The following is a 27587-nucleotide window of genomic DNA, read 5'->3' on the forward strand; positions in this document are numbered from 1 at the left end:
CATACTCTCTTTGTAGTCGGGCTCATTGTTGTCTATTGTTGGTTATGCGGGCCCAAGTTATCCCTGCTAATTTCCTAATATAATGGTCCCATCTCAGGTTCGGTCTTCTTATAGGTTCCTTAACTCCTCGTGGGTACCATCCTGTAATTTTTGTGGTCAATCTGTTTCCGTTCTTCTTGCCAGGTGTCCTGCCCATTTCCATTTGAGGGATTTGACTCCGTGGATGACATCTATTACCTGGGTATTTTGTCGTATCCACTCTATCCTTTTACGGTCTCTCTTAATTATTTCCAGCATATTTCGTTCCACTGAGTGTTGTGCGACCTTCAGTTTCCTTATGTTGCCCATTTTAAGTGTCCAGGTTTCGCAGGCATAGGTCATAACTGGTAGTACGTATTGGTCGAATGTTTTTTTTCTTTAGATAGAATGGCATTCCACATTTGATTATGATTGAGTTTCTTCCATAAGTATTCCAAGCTAACTTAATTCTTCTGTTGATTTCTGGTAGTAGAGATTCCGAGCTGTTTTTCTACTATTTCCAGTGTTGTGTTACTTATTAGAATGTCTTTTCCTTCCACTAGTTCGTTGTACATTTCTTCAGTTTTTGCTAAATTCATTTTGAGGCCCACTTTATTGCTGGCTGTATTTAGTTCATTAATTTGTGCTTGTAGTTCTTCAGGACTATTGGCAATTAGGATTATGTCATCAGCGAATCTTAGATGGTTAAGATATTCTACATCTATTTTTAATCCTTTGTTGATCCACTCCAGTTGACGGAAGATTTCTTCTAATGTTTTTATTTATTTTTTTTTATTTTATTTATTCTACAACACTCTACAGCTTACGCCAATTACAGAGTGGGTTACACACAAAAAAATCCAATACAAAATAATTAAATTAAACAAAAAATAACATCAATGAGAAAAAATACATATCAATGAAAAAAAAAACAACAACAATATAAACCAAGAAAAACCACTAAACTGAACTCACAACCGAAACCAAACTGCAGCTGAAAATATCAAAATTACACTGATATAAATTATATGCATCCTGCATACGTTTCAATGGCGAATATTTACTTACATTTGTGCGCGAGGAGGCCACATAAAATGTAAAGCTATACCGAGAGCTACGTGGGACCAGAAAATTGATTTGACTGAGAACATCCGGACTATCAATTTCATTATGTAATAACTTGTATAAAAATTTCAGCTCTGAATTTGTCCGTCGAACCTCCAAGGAATCTAGAGAATGTTTCTGCAATAAAGAGCTGTGACAGCAGCCAATTTGCGGGTAAACCCCATCAGTTCTTAAACTCAGATATTTCAGAAAACGACGCTGTACCTGCTCGAGAGCATTAATATGTGCCGCATAAAACGGCGACCATACAATTGATGCATACTCTAGCTTTGATCTTACAAAAGCATAATAGAGTAGTTTTAATGTGTTACTATTGCTAAAATCTCTAGTATTACGCAAAATAAATCCCAAGGCCTTAAACGAAGATTGAACGACTTCAGATATATGCTGAACGAAAGATAGTTTTTTGTCAAATGTGACACCCAAATCTTTAAAAACAGATACTCTACCTATCATCGTATCACCGATAGAATAATTATAAATTTGTGTTTCCGATTTCAAGGTATAAGACATGACTTTACATTTTTCAACGTTCAATGGTACGTTATTATATGAACACCATGCAACTAAATGTGTAAAAAAATTGTGTAATACTTAAAAGATTAGTTGTCGTCGACCGACCCCTTATAAAACCATGCTGATTTGGTGAAATTCTACCTCCCACCTGGAACGCCAATGCGCCATAGAGAGCCATTTCTAAACATTTGGAAAAATTAGAAATTATTGTTACAGGTCTATAATTTTCAATATTATTTCTATCGTTCTTTTTAAATACTGGGATGATCTTTGAGGTTTTCCAGATAACAGGAAACGTACCTATTTGTCTTCAGGCACAGATTAAATAATTTCGTTAGTGGGGAGGAAAAAACTATTGCGCAATCTTTCAACAGAAATGAGGGTACTTTATCGGGTCCTACCACTCCGGTGGGCTTCATTTTTTTAAGCACTGCAAGATATCCTCTCCGATACCCGATTCAGTGTTATATCACCAAAGGAAGAATTAATTTCAGTGCCTACCTTCACGAATATGACCGTTACCTGATACAATATAGGACGATCGAAAAAAGTCTGCAAATGCATCTGCTATTGATTTTGTATCATTGAGTTTGACATCATTAAACTTCATTTGTTCAGGAAACGACCGAGACTTACTTTTATTATTTATAAATTGTCAAAACTGCTTGGGGTTAGCACCCTCAACGTCCCTACAATATATACTATAGTTGTTGTAATATGTTGCTGTAAACGGCTTTGGGGATATTGCGTCTCCCTGTCGTACTTCTTTTTTTCAGTTGGGAACTCTGGGGTTGTTTTATATATCATTACTCTTGCTGTAATATATCCATAATTATCTTTTGAACATCTATAAAATATATAAATCTCTAAGAGAGTCCTGATTCATTCATCACTGACTCATCAACGCCCAGACTGCCAGACCAAACCCTTAACCCTAGAAAGCTGAAATTTTGCACAGGGGTTCCGTTTATGATGTTTAGGTGAGATAAGAAAGGATTTTTTTAAAATTCATCCCATAAAGGGGTAAAAACTGGAGTGGAATATTACAATATTTTTTATTTAAAAAACGGTCAAGTTTCCCAAAAAACGCTGAAACGCGTATATTTTATTTTCTTTTTTTACATATTTTAAGATTTTTTAAAAATGTATACAGGGCGTTTCGAAGAATCTGGTCATTGATCAATCACGATCCTGCTTAAAGCTCTTGACGTAAAAAGCTGATTTTTGGAAACCGGATTGACTTTAGAGTGTAGAGGTTCGATAAGAAGGGATTTTTCGAAATTCGAATTCTAAGGGGGTACTAAGGGAGTTCCAAACCAAACCACCCCTCAAATATTAGAATATTTTCTGTTTAAAAACCGGTGAGTTTTTCAGAAAAACTCTTAAACACGTATATTTTATTTTCTTGTTTCACATTTTAAGATATTTAAAAAATTTATACAGGGTGTTTCATAAAATATAACCATTGAGTAATCACGATTCTGCTTAAACTGCTTGACGTTTAAAGCTGATTTTTGGCAAACGGATTGACTGTGGGGTGTAGAGGTTCGATAAGGAGGGGTTTCTCGAATCTTAAATTCCAAGGGGGTGGAAACGCCCCTCAATTAATCTATACTAATATATAAAATCCTTAAGTGACTCACTGATTAATCACGATCCTGCTCAAACCACTCAACGTAAGAAGCTCAATTTTGGCATACAGGTTGATTCTAAGGTGTAGACGTTCGATAAGAAGGGATTTTTCGAAATTTCAGTTCCAAGGGGGTGAAACCACCATTCAAATATTACAATATTTCATTATGGTTATATGCTAGGTTTGTGTCGTTTCAATGAGTACGACACAAACCGAGCATCGTTTTTTTTTTCTACAATAAAGTCGCGAAACGTCGCAAAAAATTGTTTCCTTTCAAGCCTTCCCAAACACCCACGATTTTTTTTCTGCATTACAATATTTGTTATTTAAAAAACGGTTAGTCTTTCGGGAAAACGCTGGGACACGCATAATTTATTTTGTTTTTTTCATATTTTAAAATTTTTTAAAAAACTACGCAGGGTGTTCCAAAAAGTTGGGTAATTGATTAACCACGATTCTGCTCAAATTGCTTGACGTAAAAAGCATATTTTTGGCAAAGGGATTTTTCGAAAGTCAAATTCCAACGAGATGAAACTACCCCTCAAATATTACAAGTTATATAATAATATCGCAATATTGTTTTTTCTCATGCTGACATAAATGTGAGAAAATTTTATCCAGTTTGTATGTTAATGGAAATTCTTGCTTTGTTTTATCATCGCACCATTACAAATGATTAGTTCGACGCTAACGAAGTCGCGGGTACGCCCTAGTTTACTTATATTTCCAGTGCAGGCAAAACGACAGTTTTGTTGCAAAACTGAATGATTCTGTCACACGTTTCTCTAGATTCTAGATGGTCTTCCGTCTTAACTTAGTTCAAGTAAAACGGATCGTTTTTTTCGTCTACACTCACTGTTTTACTTGATATGTTTTGACTGAAAACTGTTTGGACTGTATTTCTGTATAGGGTTTAAAAGCGCTATAACAAAGATACCTTATTTGACGTTTCACTGACGACATATTTTATGTTGTCGCCAGATATCGTTAAAAATGAATTAAATTAAAATTAACTACTGTGACACACCTTCAATTTCTTCATAATATATTGACGCATCTGCATAAAATAAAAAAATAGTAATAATTATACATCAATTTAATCGATCATTCCATTACAGTTTTAATAGAAAATCCAATTACATATGTGTTGGTTTATATTATGTTGTTTTTTTTACATTTATAATTTAATTATATAATTATTTATAATTTAAACATTAAATATTTATAATTTGAACATATAATAATTAATATAAAACAATACAAAAAATAGTGAAAAGCTGTCTTAAATATGCAATTTAAACTTATGAATTTAATTTTTTAAATTAAAAAAAAATCCAAATACGAAAAGCAAATGATATACACTTTTATGGTTTTTAGAGAAAATTCGTTTTTTTATTTAAATATTTTAGATTATAATGGATATATCATAAAACTTTTAAAAATCTAATATTTTTGCATAGTTTCACAAAACAAGAAAAATTTACAAAATTGTTACGAAATATTTAATCCAGACGATACTATTTTCTCAATTAGTTTTGCGTGTTTACAAATCAAATTTAAACCATAAGTACAATTTTGTAGTAAAATTCCATTCTTTTCAGCTTCCTTAAACATAATGCTATAATTGATAAAACTACATGTAAATCTTCCAGTGTATTATACGCTAGCTTTTAATCCGTCTCACCTGACAGGCAAAACGTTATGTATAGTCGGGGCTTTACAGTACTGACCTTTTTTTATGACATTAAAACATAATAACAGGAAGTTTTTTGTATTATTATTATTTATATTTCGTTTGCATGCAATATCAAATTATGAATTAAACAGTATTTAACGTCATTATTAACAAAATTCATAGCAATTTTTTTCCATTTATAATATACCCGCGACTATATTAGGATTAAATTTCCTGCAATTTGAATTAATAGAGAATAAAATCATAATATTATGTATCTATCAACTTAAATACTGAAATTATTTCTTTTTGGAATTTTACGTATTAGTAAACAGATAACAGAATTATTCCATTTAAAGTACCTACTAGTAATTTATATACTACAAGTATTTAACATTTCCAGTTTTTAAATTATTTTTAAATATTTATGCAATGAAGTTAATTAAAATCCATTAATGTTTCCCGTTTTTTGTTGTTAATATTTTGACTGAACCATGCCTATACAAGGTGTTTATTTTGCAATAGTTTAAATATTTTGTTAGAACCGCCAGTTTAAAAATAAATATTTAAAGTTTCATTGTGCAAAATTTTTAACATCTTTCAGGTTTATTTTTACGCCACTATAGTCATTCTAATTTAATATACAGTCAGTGTGTCAAATATTAGATTATTATGTACAGGGTGGGTCAAATTCGACGCTTTTAAATGGAAACACCCTTTTCTATAGGAAATAGACAAAAACTAATATCGGTGTCTGGAGCTCAATTTTTGTCAAAACCATGATGGTGAAAACCGCATATCGATATCTGTTACCGTTTCGGAGTTACGGGGTGTTTTTCAAAAATGTGCATTTTTAACAAATCGCTGTAACTTTTTTGCTATGGAAAATTTTGCATTTTTATGAAAACATTTCCAAAGTACCTTTTTACGTAGAATTTAATGGTTTAAGTATAATTTTTTTTAAATTAATAATTTAAGAATTATCAACAGAAAATTTGATTTTTTATATGGGACACCCTGTATATTTTTAGTTTATTGAAAAGAATTTAAAATTACCCTTCCAAAAATATAACACACTTGATATTTTGCTCGATTCCTCTTCGAGATATAGAGTATATAAAAATTTGCCCGCTTTAAATGAGTAGGCTTTGAACGGCACCGGCTATAATGCAAAAACTGTGAGCATCAATTAAAACGAAAATAATATTTGTTATGAGAGATGCAAAATTTTATAACAATTTAAAATATATTTAACCAACATCAACACATTTAAACTATATCTAATAACAATAAAAATAAATAGCAAACCAAGACATGAGATTTTGCTACAGGTGTTCGACATATCAACCGTCTTCTGTTATGGACAGACGGGGCAGTTTTTGAACATTTCTCGCGGAATTCATTAACTCAGTGGGGGTGAAAGATACCCTCTCAAAACTGTTAAGTATTTCTAATTCTTGTCTAGATTATAGGGAATAAGGAACCTTTATTCTTCCGCAAATATATCCATAGGATTAGATCCATGGGCACTAAGTCAGGCGGCCTCGACGGCCAATGGCTGGGATCTTGGTTAGTTATTCAATTATTCTTGAAATTGGCTGCAAAAATTTGCTGATAACTTCCGCATTCAGAGGCGGTGCGTCGTCTTGCTGAAAAATATGTTTTCGAGTTCCATTAAGGGCATATGATCAATAAGGGGTCCAAAGCCTACTAGTTAAAAGTGGCGAACTTTTAAAAATTCTGTATTTCGAAGGGGATTATAACAAAATATCAAGTGTGCTATATTTTTGGAAAGGTAATAATAAATTCTTTTCAGTTAATTAAAAATATAGAGGGTATCCCAAATAAAAAATTAATTTTCCAGTTGATAATTCTTAAATTATTAATTTTAAAAAAATTATACTTAAACCATTAAATTCTAGGTAAAAAGGTGCTTTGGAAATGTTTTCATAGAAATACAAAATTTTCCATAGCAATAAAGTTGCAGCGATTTGTTAAAAATACACATTTTTTTAAAAACACCCCGTAACTCCGGAACGGTAACAGATATTGATGTGCGGTTTTCACCATCGTGTTTTTGAAGAAAATTGAGTTCCAGACACCGATATTAGTTTTCGTCTATCTCCTATAGAAAAGGGCGTATCCATTTAAAAGCGTCGAATTTGACCCACCCTGTACAGTGTGTCCAAGATTAGAGTGATCAGCTCAGATTGCAATGTGCAGAGAATAAAAACATGATATTTGCGTAGAATTTGGACTATTTTTTCTAAATACTTTGTATATTTTAATAAATATGTGCTTTATACTGCCACACTAGCTCAGGTTATACCGGGTGGTGCATCGTATATTGGAAAACATAGGACAATGCATGCAAATTTTGAACAATTTTGGACAAGCCGATTTTAAGTAATTTAAGAAAAACTGCACCTATTATAAATTTTAAATTAAAACTGAACAGGTATAACAATACAAAACCAGACAAATGTCAACATAACTTAAACTTTTAGTTATTTTTTATACAAGACGATAAAATGGTATTTTATCGTTGACCGAAAAGATTAATTCATTTCGGGAGACGATAATGCAATTTTATCGTCGTGTATAAAAAAAATATTTCTTTCCATAGCGAGTTACGTTTTAAAAAATGTTCAGAAATTATTATTTCAAGGAATTTATTAGGAGCAGAAAAAATATTGTGCTGGGTTGGCGTTTGTTTCTATGTAATTTGACAAATAAATAAACATGTCCCTTTAGTTGTCAGTTTTGAGTCAATATTTTTTAATTCTCTTTCGTGTCGAATGCTGATTGAATTGAAGCCAGAAATGGCTCAAAACGAAATAAGTAAATTACCAACAGATATTCCAAACTACTTCCGTTTAAATCCCGAATAACTTATGAAAAGGAATACAAAAATTTAAAAAAATGGAACCAATTAAAAAACGTGCATGAAGAAATAAAGTTTTTAACCTATCCTCGCTGTTAAAGTATCTTTTAATCTACCCTTGGTTAAAGTACTATTTTATCCACTATTTTTGATAGATATAAGACAATTTTAACAGTTGCTATGGAAAAAAATAAATTACTAGTGGCCGGAGTGCTTTACCGATGTACAAATTACTTTTTAAGGACCTAATTTTGCAAGTAACTTAAAAACGGCTTAGCAGAGGAGTTTCCAAGTTTTCCAAGTTGATATAATCTAGTAGTTTAAAAAGTTTCATTAAAAATTTCTTCTAAAATCTATAGAAGAGCTAATAATCCACATTTTTAAAATTTACACCACATTTCCTATATCTCCTGAGCCGGTACATGGCCCGGTATAGGATATAAGTAAAAGTTACTGTTTTCTAGTTTATTGACCTGTGTAATGAGATGAAAATGCGTATATTATAATAACAATTAAGACGCTTTTATCTAAGGTAGTTAGATTACATGACAATATTAACATTATGGAATTAAACAATGCCTAATATATTATGGGAAGATTAATAGATAAGCTATTAATATAGTGTCACGAAAAATTAAAATCAAAAGTTAGTAAAAATAGTAAATACCAGATGAAACATTAAAAATTTCCACAAAAATTTCTATTCTATACTTTTGAAGACACTGTGTATGTAGAGTTTCAAACAATTATTATAATGACATCTACTTTAAGATCTTTGTTTAAGATAGTCTTCTTCCATTTTTCATAATACAGATTGATATTCAGTATACAGTGTAAAAAGTTTTATGATGTTTATATCTAATACATATTATTGTCCTTCAAGTATTATTAAACACTATTTTGCTTTAGACATGCTTCAAAGTTGGCACAATTCCAAAACAACTAAAAATATAAACTAATTTGTAACTAGGAACATTATTTATATGATTTGTTGATACAATATTTAAACAATTTCAGATTTGAAATTATTCTTATAGCCAACTCTTTATAGTGATACTGATAATTATTTTGTTGCATTGTTTTACATACCTGCACTCAGCTTAATATGAATTTTCTGCGATTTTTGTCCACAATCTTTTTAAACCATACCAAATCACTGTGTGTCTTCATTTTTACACATTTTTTGATAGAAATGATCTCAACATTCATATGTAGTGAATTTTGTATTAATGACAACCTTCTGGATCTTTTATTCAGTCCATCTAAATCTTCGTAGAGTTCTTTCTTGAAATAAGCCAGGGTAATTTCGCCAATGAAACAGAAATCTGAAAAATTAAAAAGTTATTTGTGGTAAAATGCCACTGCGTTTGAATCCAAGAGGAAACCAGCTTGTAAGTGGCTTTTTATTCGTAAAAAAATTTGCCTAAATAAAAAATGCTTTAAGTTTCAGGGGGTATACAGGGTGTCCCAAGCTGAGCGTGCATTAGAAGTTTCTAGAGAACTACAATATCTAGATCGGAAATGTTTTAGGAGATCTATCGATTAAAAATATTTTCAACTTAACAGCAACAGCTGTGACCATTATTATATGGCATTCGAACAATTTAATTTTTGAAATAGATAGCCACGTGTCTTCTCTTTATATACTCTGTTTTTTTTCTCAGGTAAGATTTCGACAGACGATGACAGAAGAAAAGCAGATGACGTCCCATACCAATCTATTTATTTTACTAAAAAAAGTTTCTAATAATTTTTAAGTTATCTATGGATGGGTTTAAATATAAATCCGTCATGCGTCGTGTCTTGTTGTTTTTAACCAGTTTTATTGGTCTATTTAAAAATTACAGATCGTATTTCAATTTCATTGGTTTGCCGAACGATGAACGACAAACAGACGCCGATGCGTATGAACTCGCCTTTAGATTTTTGTCATTTTTGACGCTTGTCAAAGTCTTGCCAAATTATAGGTTAGAATTTTGTGTCAACTTTTGTTAAATACCCTGCGTTTTGGAAGACGATGCATTTTGATTCGTATTATTACGTGTGTTTTGTGTATTTTGAAGTCAAGTGCAGGAAAAATCGAGTGAAAATTAACTGTAGACCCAGAGCACAGTTTATGGTTTATACTCGCTGCCCAGGCAGAAAGTTTTATACACCAATGAAGTTGCCATCGATAAAGTTTGTATACCATTTCGTCGTAGATAAGTGCATCTCGTATATGGTAGAAGGATCAAACTACTAAAAAAGTAGCTGTAAATATCGACATCACGATAGGTAAATAATGGATTTTAGTACTGCAGAAAAATAATGTCAAAAGGTACTGGTTTAAAAAAAATAAGATTAAAGTTAATTAATCAACCTTTAAGTTTTGGTTTGGTTTGGTTTGGTATAAAATTTGGTAGGTGTTATTATTAATAAAATAGTTTGTTTTATTTACCTATGTTGTTTTATTTACCTATGTTGTTTTATTTATTCCTGTGGAATATTACAAATTTGTATTTGTACATAAGTTATATTGATAAATATAATCCTAAATGCGGGTAGTTTCATAAAGTTTGAAAGTAAATAATAGTTCTTTTTTATATTTTTTTGGTATGTAGTGTCTTGTTCTTGTTTGTTTTGTATTAACACATACCGTTTTTATTAAATAAAATAACTCCATTACATTTTTTCAGTTTTATACAGTTTTTTTCACAATATTTTGAAGTAATCACTTGTCATCTTGTCAATCAAATTTTAATTATATCGCTATGCGTTCCAGTTGTATCAACTTATTTCTTTGTAAAATAAAATAAACTTCTTTGAAATTAAAATGACAGACACATCTATCACTGTCAAGGATCTTCTCGTTGGACAGACTATATCACAGTGACTGTGGTAATCACTAAATTTGATTTTTAGGCTATACAAATTTTTTCGAGGGGCAATTTTTTTCGTTCAAAAATATATTTTTTCTCAGAAACGGTTAATGTTAAGTATTATCCTTGTATATTATAAACAAGGGTATTATAGAGTGTTTAATATCAAAATTCATAAAATTTTACAGAGAATTTAAGTAAGTAATAAAAAATGGGGACACCCCACTAACTGAAAATATTTTTGGTCGATAAATCTCGTTGTGAAACAGTGATGTGCCAAAAATCTCCGATCTAGATATTGTAGTTCTTTAGAAACTTCTAATGCACGCTCAGCCTGGGACACCCTGTATATCCTCCCATCTTCATAAACAAAAAGAAATAAATATAAACAAAAAAAAACTATTTAAAATGTCTGAATATAACTAATCAGACAACGCTTTAGTATTTTAGCAGTTCATTATGCCAATTTTATTCTTTGTCTAAGTATATTTATGCTATAGTCTGTCCAACGAGAAGATCGTTGACAGTGATAGATGTGTCTGTCATTTTAATTTCAAAGAAGTTTATTTTATTTTACAAAGAAATAAGTTGGTACAACTGGAACGCATAGCGATATATTTAAAATTTGATTGACAAGATGACAAGTGATTACTTCAAAATATTGTGAAAAAAACTGTATAAAACTGAAAAAATGCAATCGAGTTATTTTATTTAATAAAAACGGTATGTGTTAATACAAAACAAACAAGAACAAGACACTACATACCAAAAAAATATAAAAAAGAACTATTATTTACTTTCAAACTTTATGAAACTACCCGCATTTAGGATTATATTTATCAATATAACTTATGTACAAATACAAATTTGTAATATTCCACAGGAATAAATAAAACAACATAGGTAAATAAAACAACATAGGTAAATAAAACAAACTATTTTATTAATAATAACACCTACCAAATTTTATACCAAACCAAACCAAACCAAAACTTAAAGGTTGATTAATTAACTTTAATCTTATTTTTTTTAAACCAGTACCTTTTGACATTATTTTTCTGCAGTACTAAAATCCATTATTTACCTATCGTGTGATGTCGATATTTTACAGCTACTCCAGTTTTTAGTATGTGTTTAGTTTGATCCTTCTACCATATACGAGATGCACTTATCTACGACGAAATGGTATACAAACTTTATCGATGGCAACTTCATTGGTGTATAAGACTTTCTGCCTGGGCAGCGAATATTAACCATAAACTGTGCTCTGGGTCTACAGTTAATTTTCACTCGATTTTTCCTCCACTTGACTTCAAAAGATACAAAACATACGTAATAACACGAATCAAAATGCATCATCTTCCAAAAGGCAGGGTATTTAACAAAAGTTGACACAAAATTATAACCTATAATTTGGCAAGAATTTGACAAGCGTCAAAAATGACAAAAATCTAAAGGCGAGTTCATACGCATCGGCGTCCGTTTGTCGTTCATCGTTCCGTCAAACCAATAAAATTGAAATACGATCTGTCATTTTTTAAATAAACCAATAAAACTGGTTAAAAACAACAAGACACGACGCATGACGGATTTATATTTAAACCCATCCATAGATAACTTAAAAATTATTAGAAACTTTTTTTAGTAAAATAAATAGATTGGTATGGGACGTCATCTGCTTTTCTTCTGTCATCGTCTGTCGAAATCTTACCTGAGAAAAAAAAACAGAGTATATTTCTGATTTATACATTGCATGGAAACTTTCAAAAGTTAGACACACAATAATTATGTATCAATTTTATTTACGTGTATAAATACTGTAATTAAACTACTGTAATATTGTGCCTTTTGATTACTTATTACTTTCATAATTATTGTTATTGTTTAATGCCAATAAACTAATATTTATTTAAATTTAACCTTATTAAAATTAACACTAATTATATGTTATGTTACTAATCCATAATTACAAAAAATAAAGTATATAAATGACCATAAAATTCACTTTCTCCTACCATTTAGTAATAACAACAATTAACAATTATGACCGTAGAAGTATTGATTACATGATTTTTTTTAAATGAACCGACAACAAACAACAAAAACATCACCTTGATATTGAACCACAGAGTAAGGTCGTGAGAAATAACAAATTACACCGCATGCTTGATCTTGATCTTCATTCGAAGTTTCGTATCGGTATTACATCAATAAAATGTAATAATTATCGTAGAAAATCCAAACATGTTAATTCCAAGGGCATATGTTATAAAATAATCATTTTTTAAACCATGTAAGTTATTGTATATTTTTAATAGCTATGGTACTATTTGAAAAGATATCAATATTTTAGATTTATTTTCTACATCTTGTTTCTATATTATACCATACGATCGAAAAAAAGACGCGTCAAACACGGCTGGGGAATAACAATCGATAATAATTTTGGCGACGTCAATATATATCATTATTGACAAAAAATAAACATGTTAAGTAGATATACTCTGTTTTTTTTCTCAGGTAAGATTTCGACAGACGATGACAGAAGAAAAGCAGATGACGTCCCATACCAATCTATTTATTTTACTAAAAAAAGTTTCTAATAATTTTTAAGTTATCTATGGATGGGTTTAAATATAAATCCGTCATGCGTCGTGTCTTGTTGTTTTTAACCAGTTTTATTGGTTTATTTAAAAAATGACAGATCGTATTTCAATTTTATTGGTTTGACGGAACGATGAACGCCAAACGGACGCCGATGCGTATGAACTCGCCTTTAGATTTTTGTCATTTTTGACGCTTGTCAAATTCTTGCCAAATTATAGGTTATAATTTTGTGTCAACTTTTGTTAAATACCCTGCGTTTTGGAAGATGATGCAATTTGATTCGTGTTATTACGTATGTTTTGTATCTTTTGAAGTCAAGTGGAGGAAAAATGGAGTGAAAATTAACTGTAGACCCAGAGCACAGATTATGGTTAATATTCGCTGCCCAGGCAGAAAGTCTTATACACCAATGAAGTTGCCATCGATAAAGTTTGTATACCATTTCGTCGTAGATAAGTGCATCTCGTATATGGTAGAAGGATCAAACAAAACACGTACTAAAAACTGGAGTAGCTGTAAAATATCGACATCACACGATAGGTAAATAATGGATTTTAGTACTGCAGAAAAATAATGTCAAAAGGTACTGGTTTAAAATAATTAAGATTAAAGTTAATTAATCAACCTTTAAGGAATAAAATTTGGTAAGTGTTATTATTAATAAAATAGTTTGTTTTATTTACCTATGTTGTTTTATTTATTCCTGTGGAATATTACAAATTTGTATTTGTACATAAGTTATATTAATAAATATAATCATAAATGCGGGTAGTTTCATAAAGCTTGAAAGTAAATAATAGTTCTTTTTTATATTTTTTTGGTATGTAGTGTCTTGTTCTTGTTTGTTTTGTATTAACACATACCGTTTTTATTAAATAAAATAACTCGATTACATTTTTTCAGTTTTATACAGTTTTTTTCACAATATTTTGAAGTAATCACTTGTCATCTTGTCAATAAAATTTTAAATATTTCCTGCTATGTGTTCCAGTTGTACCAACTTATTTCTTTGTAAAATAAAATAAACTACTTTGAAATTAAAATGACAGACACATCTATCACTGTCAAGGATCTTCTCGTTGGACAGACTATACATAGTTATTTGACTGAAATGATAAATTTGGGAACTTTTATTTTTTTAAATTAATCATAAATTTTTCTTCGAAAAAGTGATGATAAAAGAGTTTCTGTTGAACTTTTGGCACAAAAACATTTCAAATTTATGATTTTAGTCTAAGAACTATTTCGTCAACATGTTTAATTTTTTAATTTATGTCAACGATGACAGGCATTGATAATTTCGATTCCAAATATCCCGAGAACCATTACTCGCAGCGATTTTTACCAAGATACTTTTTTTACGTAAAAAACGTCGTACATGTATATTTTCTTACTCAGTAGTTTTATACAGGTGCGGACAAAACGTTATTACACTTAAAATCAGTTAAAAAATATGTAGGTGGCGCCCTCTACAAGAAGGAGTCATATTGACATCAAAATCAAATTTCTCATGTCAAAAATCTTCCAAACACCAATTTTTCTACACCCTGTATCTCCAAAACTAAGCATTTTAGGACATGCATTTACACAAACTTTTTTACTTATTTTTATCTGCAGAATATGTTTCCAGAAAACAGTTCGGACCACCCTATAGATTGGTGTGTCTGGTTGGTACATTCTATCCTTTTTTAATCTTTCTATAATTAGTGTTAGTTTTTGACAACATTTAGGTCGATTTTTAGTCAAAATTATCATCGATTGCCATTCCCCAGACGCTTTTGACGCCATTTTTTTTGATCATACGATATACAATTCAATACTGACTGTTTTAGTGAACGACGCACAGCCGAAATCGCTAGACTAAAGACTATTTACCTTTCTCATCCTACATCCATTATGCCTAATCATCCTTATACTAAGCTACATCTACGATTGGCTTCAGATTCACCATAAATCTCTTTGATCGCATTGTATATGCACTGTACTGGCCGTGTCTAAATTTGGACAAATGAATTCTATAAATGAATACGGAAAAAGAATGTCTAAATAAAAAATAGCTACATTATGTAACTGCATGGTATCCTAGTACAACAAAATTGAATTTTTGTCGTGTTTTCGCAGACTTCCAATTAAAATTCGACCGTACTTATGTAATAAATATAATAGCGTTTCAAATTCAGTACGAAAAACGTAAGAAAAAATGACATTGATTTTGACCTGCACAAATTTGCCTGTGTTTATTATTTACATAAACATAAACTATTTTAAAAAATTGGCGGCGGCGGGCATGTATAGCCGCCCATACTAAAATATGTTAATAAAAAGTTGGTAGGCAGTTCCTTTATATACAGGGTGTTTCAAAACAAATGCGAAAAACTTCAGGGGGTGATTCCTTGTTCAAAATAAAGGGTAGTTTGCTTTATAAACGTTGGGTCAAAAGTCAACCATTAGGGAGATATCGCGGTACAAAGATGGTGGAAAAATAATGTTTTTATTTTTTATCTTGAAAACGAAAAGAGATAGACTAATGAAATTTTACGGAAGCATTACTGTTATGAAAACACACTTTCTGGTAATTTTTTCACTTTTTTAAAATGAGGGGAAGGGGTTGAAATAAACTACCCCTATCATTCTTGTTAACGAAATTTAAAGAAAAATCTTATCAAACACATGATAGCCAATAGTGAAATTCTCCGGTAATTTCCGCAGTCTGATGCACTTCCTTTGTTCTTAAATATATTCACTATATTCGCGTTGCAAAAGTCCTGAGGTACCTCTCCGCTTTCCCATATGACATCGAAGAGAGCCTTAAGATGACCAATAAGTTCTTTACTTGTACACTTATAGATTTCCGCCGGGATCGCGTCACAACCAGCTGATTTGTTGTTTTTAAGCTGTTTTATGGATGCCATTGTTTCCTGTTCTGTTATTGGGGCAATTCCTTTAGTTTCAAAGTGAAGGAATTTTTCCCAATTTTGGTCCGCGGTTATTTCCCCTATCCGCCATCTGGGGTCGCGTCCGATGGGAGTTTGGAGTTCTGCACATGGAGTTTCTCAAAAACGGACTACGGAAACACGGAATATCTCAAAAACTGCAACTTTGACTGATTTTGATGTTATTACAAATTTTGTTGCAAATATTATTCCTAATCTTAAATTAAAAACCGGCGTTTCGCTAGCTAGTGTAATTTTGGAGTTACAATTTTTTAAAATATTTAACCCCCTCCCATACCCCCTTACCAACCCCCCACCACCACCAAAAACTAATTGCCAGATTCTCGGATGCCACAGAATTTTGTGCCATATTTGGTTAAAATCGTTAAACCGGCATTTGAGTTATCGTGTACAGACGGACAGACAGACACCATGAAAATATTTTGTGAGTGAAATTAAAAAAAACCTTTTTTTTTGCCGATCTTAATAACCTACCATACCTGTTGGTATGGTTGGCTAAAAATGTCTATACCTCTGTCTGTGCGTCTGTGGCGGATTCATCTCTCCAAAAAATTCATATGGGCATTTTGCCACTGTGAAGGAAAATCTACAAAATAAAATAGTTATTTTTTGTAAACACTGCGGCGTTAATCCAACGGAGACTAACTGTCAGCAGTGGTTTAGTAATAAACAAATTTGCCTAACGGACAAAAAAATGCTTAACGTTTCGGGAAGTATAATCAGCGCTTTCAGATGGAGCGGAGCGTCCGCGTCGTGTTTTTTTAAGATAGCCGTCAGACGGAGCATACGCGCCCATGTGAAATTGTTCATCAAATAAACTCATGATATTTGCTCGAAGTCGTGGACGGTCCGCTCCATCTGAAAGCGCTGTACACACTTTTTAGTTGTCGAAGACAAAACAATATAGAACAAAGAAAAAATTATTGTAAAATATTTAAATGCAACTATTCGAGAATGGCGGATTTCATATTTTTTTAAAACAGATACGTCTACAAAAAACGCGCGCGGTTGACTTTAACAGAACGTCAACGGTTTTTTGTATGAATAATTATGACCTTGTAGAATACTGTGGTTATGACAAAATTTAAAATCCAAGATGGACGTCGTTACAAAATGGCGTATTAGGTGAGAGCATGAGTAGTCGTGTCCAGAACAGTTGTGTCAAGATTGTGTGACGTTAGAAGGACAGATAAAAAAATAGGTGATTAGATGTACCTACGTAGTTAGCGGTAGCTTTATCACCCAAGTTAAGGTAATAGGTTAAAACGTGCTGAGGACTGTATGACATTAGGGTGGCTAAAAATGTAATGTCGCAAGCGTTTTCCCCCCTCAAGATTAGGCGCTTCTTGTTGTATATAGCCTTGCCCCTCTACTGGACCTCTGGGGGATCGACCGTTAAAATGTCCATTACTCGTGGGAACAACATGGAAACAATAAATAAAAAAACAAACAAAAATAAATTATCAGGTAAAACCATGTAATAATGATGCACTAAATGAATTAAATAGAATGAGGAATATTCGGTAAGCATTTCCGTTAAATACTAAAAACTAGAAAATAAAAAAATCGGTAAAAAAACTTTTAAGTTAAACGGTTTTATCTTATGTGCACTGAAAACTAGAAAATAATAATAACAATTAGGTATTTTGAACTTCTGGTTCAAATATTTTAGAACTAGGCAGAATAGCTTTTTAGGCATATTAGACTAAAAATAAAAACGTGGAGCCCCTCTGAAATCCTACCTATGGCAAAGCATATCTTTATACTTTGGTAGATCATGAGCTCGGCGTTCGCTGGTGAAACCGCCACGGCTGGTTATTGATTGTCAAAATCTCCAGTTACGATTATAGTAAGTCGATGCAATCCACACTTAGTATAGAAGAAAGTATTACAGCAATAGTTAATGGGCCCCACGTTTTTATTTTAGTCTAATATGCCTAAAAGCTATTCTGCCTAGTACTAAAATATTTCTGAACTAGAAGTTCAAAATACCTAATTGTTATTATTATTTTCTAATTTTCAGTGCACATAAGATAAAACCGTTTAACTTAAAAGTTTTTTTACCGATTTTTTAATATAGCCGTCGGACGGAGCATACGCGTCCATGTGAAATTGTTCATAAATAAACTCATGATATTTGCTCGAAGTCGCGGACGGTCCGCTCCATCTGAAAGCGCTGTATCTCTTTCCGTTGTCGGAAGCAAAAAACACAAAGAACAAAGAAAAAATGTATTTAAAATATTTAAATGCAACTATTCGAGAACACTTTAGTTTTTTAAAACAGAACGTCAACGGTTTTCGTATGAATAATTATGACCTTATTATGAACAACCTGTTAATAAACTTTAGAAACATATTAATTAACTTGCAAATAACAGTATACAATAAAAACCCCAATTAAAAACAACAAAAAACTTGAAAACATTGAAAATGTCTCCTTTTTAAAAATATATTTTGAACGTGATTGTAAAAAAGCATGTCTATCTTAAAAAATACCTATAATAAATTCGTATATAACAGTATTCAACCAGGATACTTAACGAACCCATACAACAACACAAAAAAATAGTATGTTTGTGACTGTGTAACGTACATATTTTGCACTTGTAAATATGAGGCGCGCCATTTTTAATGAGTCTAATAGTTAAAATTTTCGAAAACAAAGAGTACAATTGTATAAACCAGGAAAAAAATATTGGTGTTAATTAATATTACAACACGCATTTACATACGACAAGAAAAAAATAGAGTATCTTATGTTTTTAAAGGAGAACTTCTTTAGAGTGATGAAAAAGAGTGCTCAACTAATATTATATTAATTTGTTAAAAATAGAGGACAGTAATTAAATATAGATCGGTATATTTCTACTTTATTCGATAGAAAATGACACTCTGAATAGAATGACATATATGTCAACTTTTGAGATTTTCATATGGTTTATTTGAAATCGCAACATGCGGTTGATAACGACAGTTTGACTCGAAATACCAGATGTGTGGTACCAAATTATTCGTAAAAAAATGCTTTATCCAAATATGCCAATGAGCCACCCTCCATTGAAAAAAAACGAGATATTATTAAAAATACGATTTGGGCATCTTTTAACCGGTCAGAACAAGACACTAAAAACATTAGACAATCAAATCTATTTTTCCAAGGCTCCTTGATTAAAAATTAGTGTTTTTAACACAGGCATGGCACAGATATCACTCTCACAGATGTCCAAGCCAATGTTCTAATAGATGATATACACCTATGGAGAGAGTACAAAAATATAAATATCTAGGCAGTTGGTTGACCGAAAACTTGGATTACTCAGCAGAAATAAAAGTTCGAATAGAAATAGTCAGAACATTCTTTGTAAAACTCAAAAAATGTCTCTGCAGTGGAGACATCAACTTAAAGCCGATTAAGAATGCTAAGAGATACTACTCTATGATTCAGAGGTTTGGACACTTAAAAAGGCGGAAATGGAGAAGCTTGGGGCATTCGAAAGATGGCGTTATCGGCGTATGCTGAGGATTGCATGGACTGACAAGGTTAGAAATGTAGAACTGCGACGCAGAATTCAGAAGGACGAAGAGGTGATTAACACCCTTAAAAAGAGAAAACTTGAGTACTTTGAACACATAATGAGAGGACCTAAATATGCCCTGCTGCAGAACATAATAGAAGGAAAGGTAAAGGGCAGAAGGAGCCAAGGAAGAAGAAGAACATCATGGCTCAAGAATTTGAGAGAATGGTTTGGAATGACTTCAAACCAGTTATTCAGAGCAGCCGTTAACAAAGTTAGAATTGCCATGATGGTTTCCAACCTCCATTAGGAGATGGAACCCGAAGAAGAAGAAGAAGATGGAACTCTAGATTGAAATTTATAATACAATATTTTTTTAAACGAAAATGTCAAGAGTTGACATATCATATGTCATTCTATTTAGAGTATCATTTTCTATTGAGTAGAGTAAAAAATACTAAAGGTACCATTTAAAAATCAAAAGTTGTAGTCATTTCCGGTGAAACAGGAAGTGACGAAAAACAATTGAGTACGTTAATAAATCCTAATGTATGTCATACACTAACATACCAAATCTCGTTTTTTTATCCGAAAAAATAAAAAAAATATTGGGGGTGAGCCTCCTTTCAGACGCACCCGGTATATTAATAGTTACAGGGAACGATTGGACGATTTAAAACCTAAAAAGTGGTGCTGCTTGGTTATTGCAGTCACCCCATCAATTATATCAATGAAAACATTTTGCTACTCTGAACCATATACGAGTTTGTCAAGGATATAAAAATGCTTCTATTTAACGACATTATTAATATATTCATTTCGTCTCTTAATCGATAATTTGTTATTTAAACTTTAAAATATGTATATACTAAAAAATATGTCACATTTGATGGATTGCTGCTTGCCTGATTGATTTATTTGTCATCGATATAACGGAGAGATATGATATAACCGGCAGAAAAACTATTTATCTATCTATTAGAAAATAGAATATAATAAAAATTGGTATTAATATATAACATAAACAATAACTTTTCCTGGTTATTTTTATATAAATTATTCATTCTAACCGATGATTATCGTTTTTTTTCAGTCCTTGGACGAACCAATGTCACCACCGATTACCCCCACCACCCCAGTTAGTCCCAAAGAATATGACATACAGTTGGCAACGTCGGCAGATAAGGAAGACATTCTCATCTTTTTGAGGGAATTTTTCTTCAAAGATGAACCACTGAATAACTATTTAGGTAATGCCAATATATTATCTTGAAATAAAATTTTTCTCGAAATACAAGTGACACGCAAGGTGTATTAGCCCGGTCAAATTAGACCAGAAAATTGAGTAAAGGTACATAAATTTACAACAAGCTGAAAATGCGTGTAATTGTTTAAAACATAATTAAAAATAACATTTTAAAATTCCGAATCATTCCGGTGTCTGGAAAAAAATTATGCAAAGTCAAAGCTCAAAAATCTAAAAAAAACATGTTTTTTCGCGATTTTCAGCAAAACGGTAAGTTTTATCATAAAATTACTTCAGACAAAAATTATAGATCATAAAATTCTCTATAAAAAATGTATCAATAGTTTTTTCCTTAGAGCCACTGTTTCTGAGATACAGTGATGGACATAAGTATGGAAAGATTTTTTTTTCTAAAATATTTTGTGTAACTTTCTTTTTAAACTTATTTTAAATACGAGGCATGTTTTTTAAGTAAGTACCGTTTTGCGATTCCGCCGCCGCAGCGCTACGGTCGGCGTTCCGCGCATGCGCGCTGGTTACCTACATCTCTTGTCTATGCACAGACGCCAGTACAGTCTGATTCTTCATTGTATACGTTGTTTATTGAGTGTTTAAGATGCCTCCGACATCGTGAGCCCCGCCGATTGTGAAGTACGGGCTGTCATACGATTTCTTAGTGCTAAAGGCGTAAAACCGATCGATATTCATCGTGAGATCTGTGAAGTTTACGGACAAAACACTATGAGTGATGGAATGGTAAGGAAATGGGTGAGAGCATTTAAAGATGGCCGCACAAATGTGCATGATGAAAAACGGAGTGGGCGTCCTTCGGTCGTTAATAAAGATTTGGTGCAGAAAGTGGACGAAAAGGTGAAAGAAAACAGACGCTTTACAATTTCATCATTGTGCGACTACTTTCCTCAATGTTCTCGTAGTGTTTTGTATCGCATTGTGACCGAGAACTTGAATTACCGGAAATTGTGTTCACGTTGGGTTCCGAAAATGTTGACGGATTTGCACAAAACCCAACGTTTAAGCAGTGCATTGACTTTCCTTGAGCAGTACCACAATGAAGGTGAAGATTTTTTAGACAAAATTGTTACTGGTGACGAAACATGGGTGGCCTACGTCACACCAGAATCGAAACAACAGTCCATGGAATAACGAAGTCAAAACAGTTGTGATACAGTGGTTAATCAGTCAGGCGGCAGAATTTTATGAGGAGGGTATTGAAAAACTGGTGCCACGTTATGACAAGTGCCTCAATATTCACGGAAATTATGTAGAAAAGTAGATTAAGGTACAGGCTTTCATGTAAAAATAAAATTATTGCGATATCTTTGCACGTTTTTTTTTAATTCCAAAACGGTACTTACTTAAAAAACATGCCTCGTATATTAAATGAAACAACGTTTTGTAATTTATGGATATTTAGTTTTAATTTTCAAAAATAATTTCTTATTTTTCTTTTACTAAAAAACATAAAAATTACTGTGGACAAAAGTATGGAAAGAAAATTTTATAAAGAAACAAATCCTAAAATCTAATATTTAGTTGCGTAACCTTTAGCCTGAAGGACTGCTTTACATCTTCTTGGCATGGAATCCACAAGGTTTTGACAAATTTTGCAAAAGAGTGTTCTGCCATTCATCTTGGAGTATTTCCCACAAATCTGTCGCATTGTGAATAGCCCTTAATCGAATATTTCTTTCTAAATGCTCCCAAAGGTGTTCAATTGGGTTTAAGTCTGGCGACTGAGAAGGCCATTCCAAAACATCCACGGTTGCCTCCACAAACCAATTTTTTACCAATCGTGAGGCGTGTTTGGGATCATTGTCCTGCCGGAATCTCCATATTAAGGGCATCTCTTCGTCGGCAAATGGTTATTTTGCAGAATGTCCCTGTACATAAAGCGATCCATTTTTCCCTCTATCTTTACTAGAGGACCAACCCCAGCTCGAGAAAAGCACCCCCAGATCATAACACTACCACCACCATGCCTTGCTGTTGGCTTCTGGTACTTTGCATCATATCTTTTACCTACTGGCCTTCTCACAAATGATCTACCATCAGAACCAAATATTTTAAATTTTCTCTCATCACTCCAGAGCACTGTGTTCCAATTTTGAGATGTCCAATTTAAATGGTTTTGAGCAAACTGAATTCTGTTCTTCCGATTTCTTTTTGAGAGCAAGGGTTTTTTAACGGCCACTCTTCCTAGAAGTCCTACCTCACACAAGCGTGCGATCAGTAACATTGATATTGAAATTGTCACAGATTTCCTCTTTTATTTGCCGGAAAGATTTGTGTGGGTCTGCTAGAGAAATCTTTTTAATGGATTTTTCTATAAAAGGGGTGGTTTTTCGGGGACGCCCCGATTTTGGCCGGTTAGTTGTAGCTCCCAATGTTCGATACTTTTTTAAAATTTTCGAAACCGCTCCTTCTGAAATCATTAATGATTTGGCAATTGTACATTGTTTAACACCTCTATTTTTTAACTCTATAACTCTGTTGCGTAAGTTCTCAGACAAATACTTATTTTTACCCATTTTTAACAATATGTTGCTTGCCTTTGCAATAAAATCAAACTAAACAAATCGATCACAACAGCAAAAATATGAACAAGAAAAAGCTTTCTATACTGTTGTCCGAAGCGTAAACAAAATATGTTGGTAAAAATAAACAATGTAGATAGAATAAAAAATTATCTTGTGAATATTTGATATATTTATGCGGTTGTTAGCATACCAAAATATTTATGCTGTATTATTTGTTTGAGCGAGATAAAATAGGAAATAAAAAATCTTTCCATACTTTTATCCGCCACTGTATCTGAGTCAAAGGGTTGTAATCGTCACAATATGCACATGTTTCCGCCACGTATGAGGTAGTGTACTTATAGAGCGTTTTCTTAAACATGGTTTCCCCAGTAGACCTATTCCACATGTCTATTGTGATTTTGTTTAATTAAAAACTATTGCAGAAGAAAAGATATTATTAGTAAGGATTGGAAATTATAAAAACGATGAAAATAAAAAAAATAGTCTGATTCATAACCTTCAAATACTTCTTGTTGTTCTTCTTGATTTTTTTCTTCTTCTTGATCATCGTCTTGTTCGTTTTCTTCATCCTGGATGTAAGTAAATTGCGTCAATAGTGCTGTATACCGCATGTTTTTTCGTTGATATCAAACCTATTCGTTTGATACCAACGAAGAAACATGCGATACATCATTATTGACGATATTTACTTACATCCAGGATAAAGAAAACGAACAAGACTAAGATCAAGAAGAACAACAAGAAGAAGTGTTTGAAGGTTATGAATCAGATTAGTAAATTTCTAATTTTTTTTTTATTTCCGTTGCTTTTATAATTTCCAATCCTTACTAATAGCTTTTCCTCTGCAATAGTTTTCATTAAACAAAATCACAACAGACATGTGGAATAGTCCTACTGGGAAAACCAAATTTTTTTCGAGGCACCGGAATGATTCGGAATTTTAAAATGTTATTTTTAATTATATTTTAAACAATTTCACGCATTTTCAGCTTGTCGTAAATTTATTTACCTTCGAATGTCTAAATTGACCGGGCTAATATTACTTTCAGGAAAGGTATTCACGCTTGTAATTTCTCCTGTTTTTTTTTCTTATTTAAACCAGTTTTTCGACAAATCATCATATTATCTACCTCATTCTTAATTGGTTTAATTAAACTACTGTAACTTGACGTGAGTTAATTCTATTTAATTTTATGCTTAACGGATGAAGAATTGCCTAAGTAGATTGTCGGGAAAGATTAAGATTAACATGTCTTGTACGTTTTGTGCCGATTCGTTTAGATCGATGTAGAAAACCAGTCATGTGAGCTGAATAATTAAATTTACACCGCCTAAGGTAGTTAATCAGGAATTATAATTAAGGTAGTACCGATTTACTACCTTTATACAACTATCAGTAGTAGAATAAATAATAAATAACATAAAATAAGCTCCATAAAGACTGACAAATCCACAAAATTTCAAATCAAATTCAAATGTGTCAAATGAATCGTCAAACAGAACTGTCAAGAATCCCCACCCTAGAGAGCTTTTATGGTGTCTTTTCCGCCCACCATGCATGAATACATGGATAGCATTATGCTCCTTCCTTAGTCTTCTTATTCAAAGAAATTGCCTTATACTCGTATCTATCAAAAATCTATACTAATATATAAAATCCTTAAGTGACTGACATACTGATTAATCACGATCCTGCTCAAACCACTCAACGTAAGAAGCTCAATTTTGGCATACAGCTTGATTCTAGGGTGTAGAGGTTCGATAAGAAGGGATTTTTCGAAATTCCAGTTCCAAAAGGGTGAAACCACCCCAACTCAGAATAACAATTTTGAAACCAATTAGCAGGACCATGGCAAGACGAACGTCTTTATTGCTATCTTTCTTTATTATGTGTGCTTTATATGAAAAAGAAAGAGATAGGTATAAAACGTATCGTAAGACATTATCACACATTCTGGCTGGCGGAAAATTTAAATTAGCCATTATTGGTAGTATTCTTTCACTCTGAAACTGAAAATTTTCACTTAAACTGATTTATTCTCTATACCACGTAAAGGTAACGTGGTGTAGGGAATAAATCAGTTTAAGTGAAAATTTGCAATTTCTTTCAGACCGAAAGAATACTACTATTATAAGGGAAATTATAAAAAAAGCAAAAATTGTACTGTTTTATAAACATATTTATTTATACATAAAAATAAATAAACTTTTTATAATATAATAACAAAAAATAACAGTATTTATTCCACCCACCTACCAATTTTAGTAAGTAGGTAAATGCAGAAGAACTGACTGTTGCAGGAAACGATCGGCCAATTTTTTAAAGTGCATTAAAAATCTAATTTTCGAAAAAACTGCCTAATTGCAATAACAAAGTGAATATCCAAGCAAAGAAGACTTTACGAGAATCATGATCCTGAACCATTTTCAATTTTCAAGTCCAGTTTTAATCCTAAAACAAAAGTAAAATAGATATATTAATAAATGATTAATAAAGTTTCTGGTTACTATAAACCAGCTATAAACTACCTACCCTAAAAATGAAAAAAATTAATGGTATTAACTTGTTATGTTAAGAGAAGTTCGAAATATTTTTGACACTACTACTCCTACTTTTTTCTTAATAAGATGATAAATAAAAATACTTACTTTTATTTTACCGGGTGTTAACATATCTATCAGAGAAAGGGGGCACCAATACATATAAAAAATAGTTGATACTGGCTCCTGCAGCAAATAAAATAACAAATAGTATAACCTAAAATTATAAGTAACAAAATATAAATACCTATATGGAACAAAGGAATTTGTTCCCTATCCATATTCATAAGTCAATAAAATGGAGAGTTTAGAAAAAAAGGTAAATCACCAAAAGAAAAATTAACAAACATGACGAATTGTCATGATGTTGTCATCTTGGTTGTCATGATGACGAAAACGAAAGGCGATTGTTCTAATTTCTATTTAGAAATTACGTTTTATATGGCTGCTTCTTTCTCTCTTGTTATATTAGAATGAGATAGTGGGCTCAATAGACGCAATGCACAGATCAACATACATAAATAGAACGAAATTTTGCGTTCTGCGTTGCGCTACGGGAACGTTGTCCCTCTCTTTGCCATTTAATTTGCGAGTCTCTTTTTATTTGTTTGTCTATGCTCAAAACTAACAACTAAAGAGACAGCTTTATTTATTTGTCAAATTGCATAGCCAAACCAACCCAGCACAATATTTTTTCTACCCGTAATAAATTCCTTGAAATAATAATTTCTGAATATTTTTTAAAACGTAACTCGCTATGGAAAAAGATATTGTTTTCTACACGACAATAAAATTGCATTTCCCGATATTACGATACGTGAATATACGATAAAATACCATTTTATCGTCTTGTATAAAAAAATATACCGAGGGTGCGTGCCATGGTGCCATTTAAAAATCAAAAGTTGTAGTAATTTCCGGTGAAACGGAAAGTGACCAAAAACAATTGAATACGTCAATCAATTCTATTTTATGACATATACTAACATAGCAAATCATGTTTTTTAAATAAAAAAATAAAAAAGTTATAAGGGTGAGCCACTTTTGAGACGCACCCGGTATATACAGACAGTAAACATTATTCATCAAGTTTCCACATTTATTGCATCAATCTACGTAATAAAACCATCTTTAAATGTTATGATTTGTCGAGGAAGTTTACTTTAATTGCCAGTAAAAATAATAAATACTGTCATTTTATTGAGATCTTTTTTCATTGACAGGTTTGATAAGTGAAGATCGGCCCAGGTGTATAGACCTAGAAGAATATTGCACCAAAGAACTGGACAATGGACTTAATTTGAAGGCTGTGCACAATGGAAAGATTATAGGCCTTAGTTTGAATGGTATTTTAGAAAGAGGTAAGTCGAGGTTACCTAAAGCCTGTTTACGCTATTTTTGCTTCTATCAACCAAAATATATGTAATATGTAACAGCTGTAAATATGTAATACC

General features: G+C 31.9%; 1 protein-coding gene across 3 annotated transcripts in view; it reads left to right on the plus strand.

Annotated features, from left to right (window-relative positions):
- LOC115890348 (dopamine N-acetyltransferase-like) overlaps window positions 1–27587 on the plus strand; it is a 102203-nt gene that overhangs the window by 55890 nt on the left and 18726 nt on the right. For all 3 annotated transcript variants that reach the window (XM_030910547.1, XM_030910546.1, XM_030910545.1), the window contains exons 2-3: window positions 20879–21035; window positions 27357–27494. In XM_030910547.1, coding sequence (XP_030766407.1) covers window positions 20894–21035; window positions 27357–27494 — 280 coding nt within the window. In that variant the 5' untranslated portion in view covers window positions 20879–20893. The remainder of the gene's footprint in view (window positions 1–20878; window positions 21036–27356; window positions 27495–27587) is intronic.

This window comes from Sitophilus oryzae, unplaced genomic scaffold (genome assembly GCF_002938485.1).
Source record: "Sitophilus oryzae breed Bouriz unplaced genomic scaffold, Soryzae_2.0 scaffold_863_pilon_pilon, whole genome shotgun sequence".
Classification (NCBI taxonomy): Eukaryota; Metazoa; Arthropoda; class Insecta; order Coleoptera; family Curculionidae; genus Sitophilus; species Sitophilus oryzae.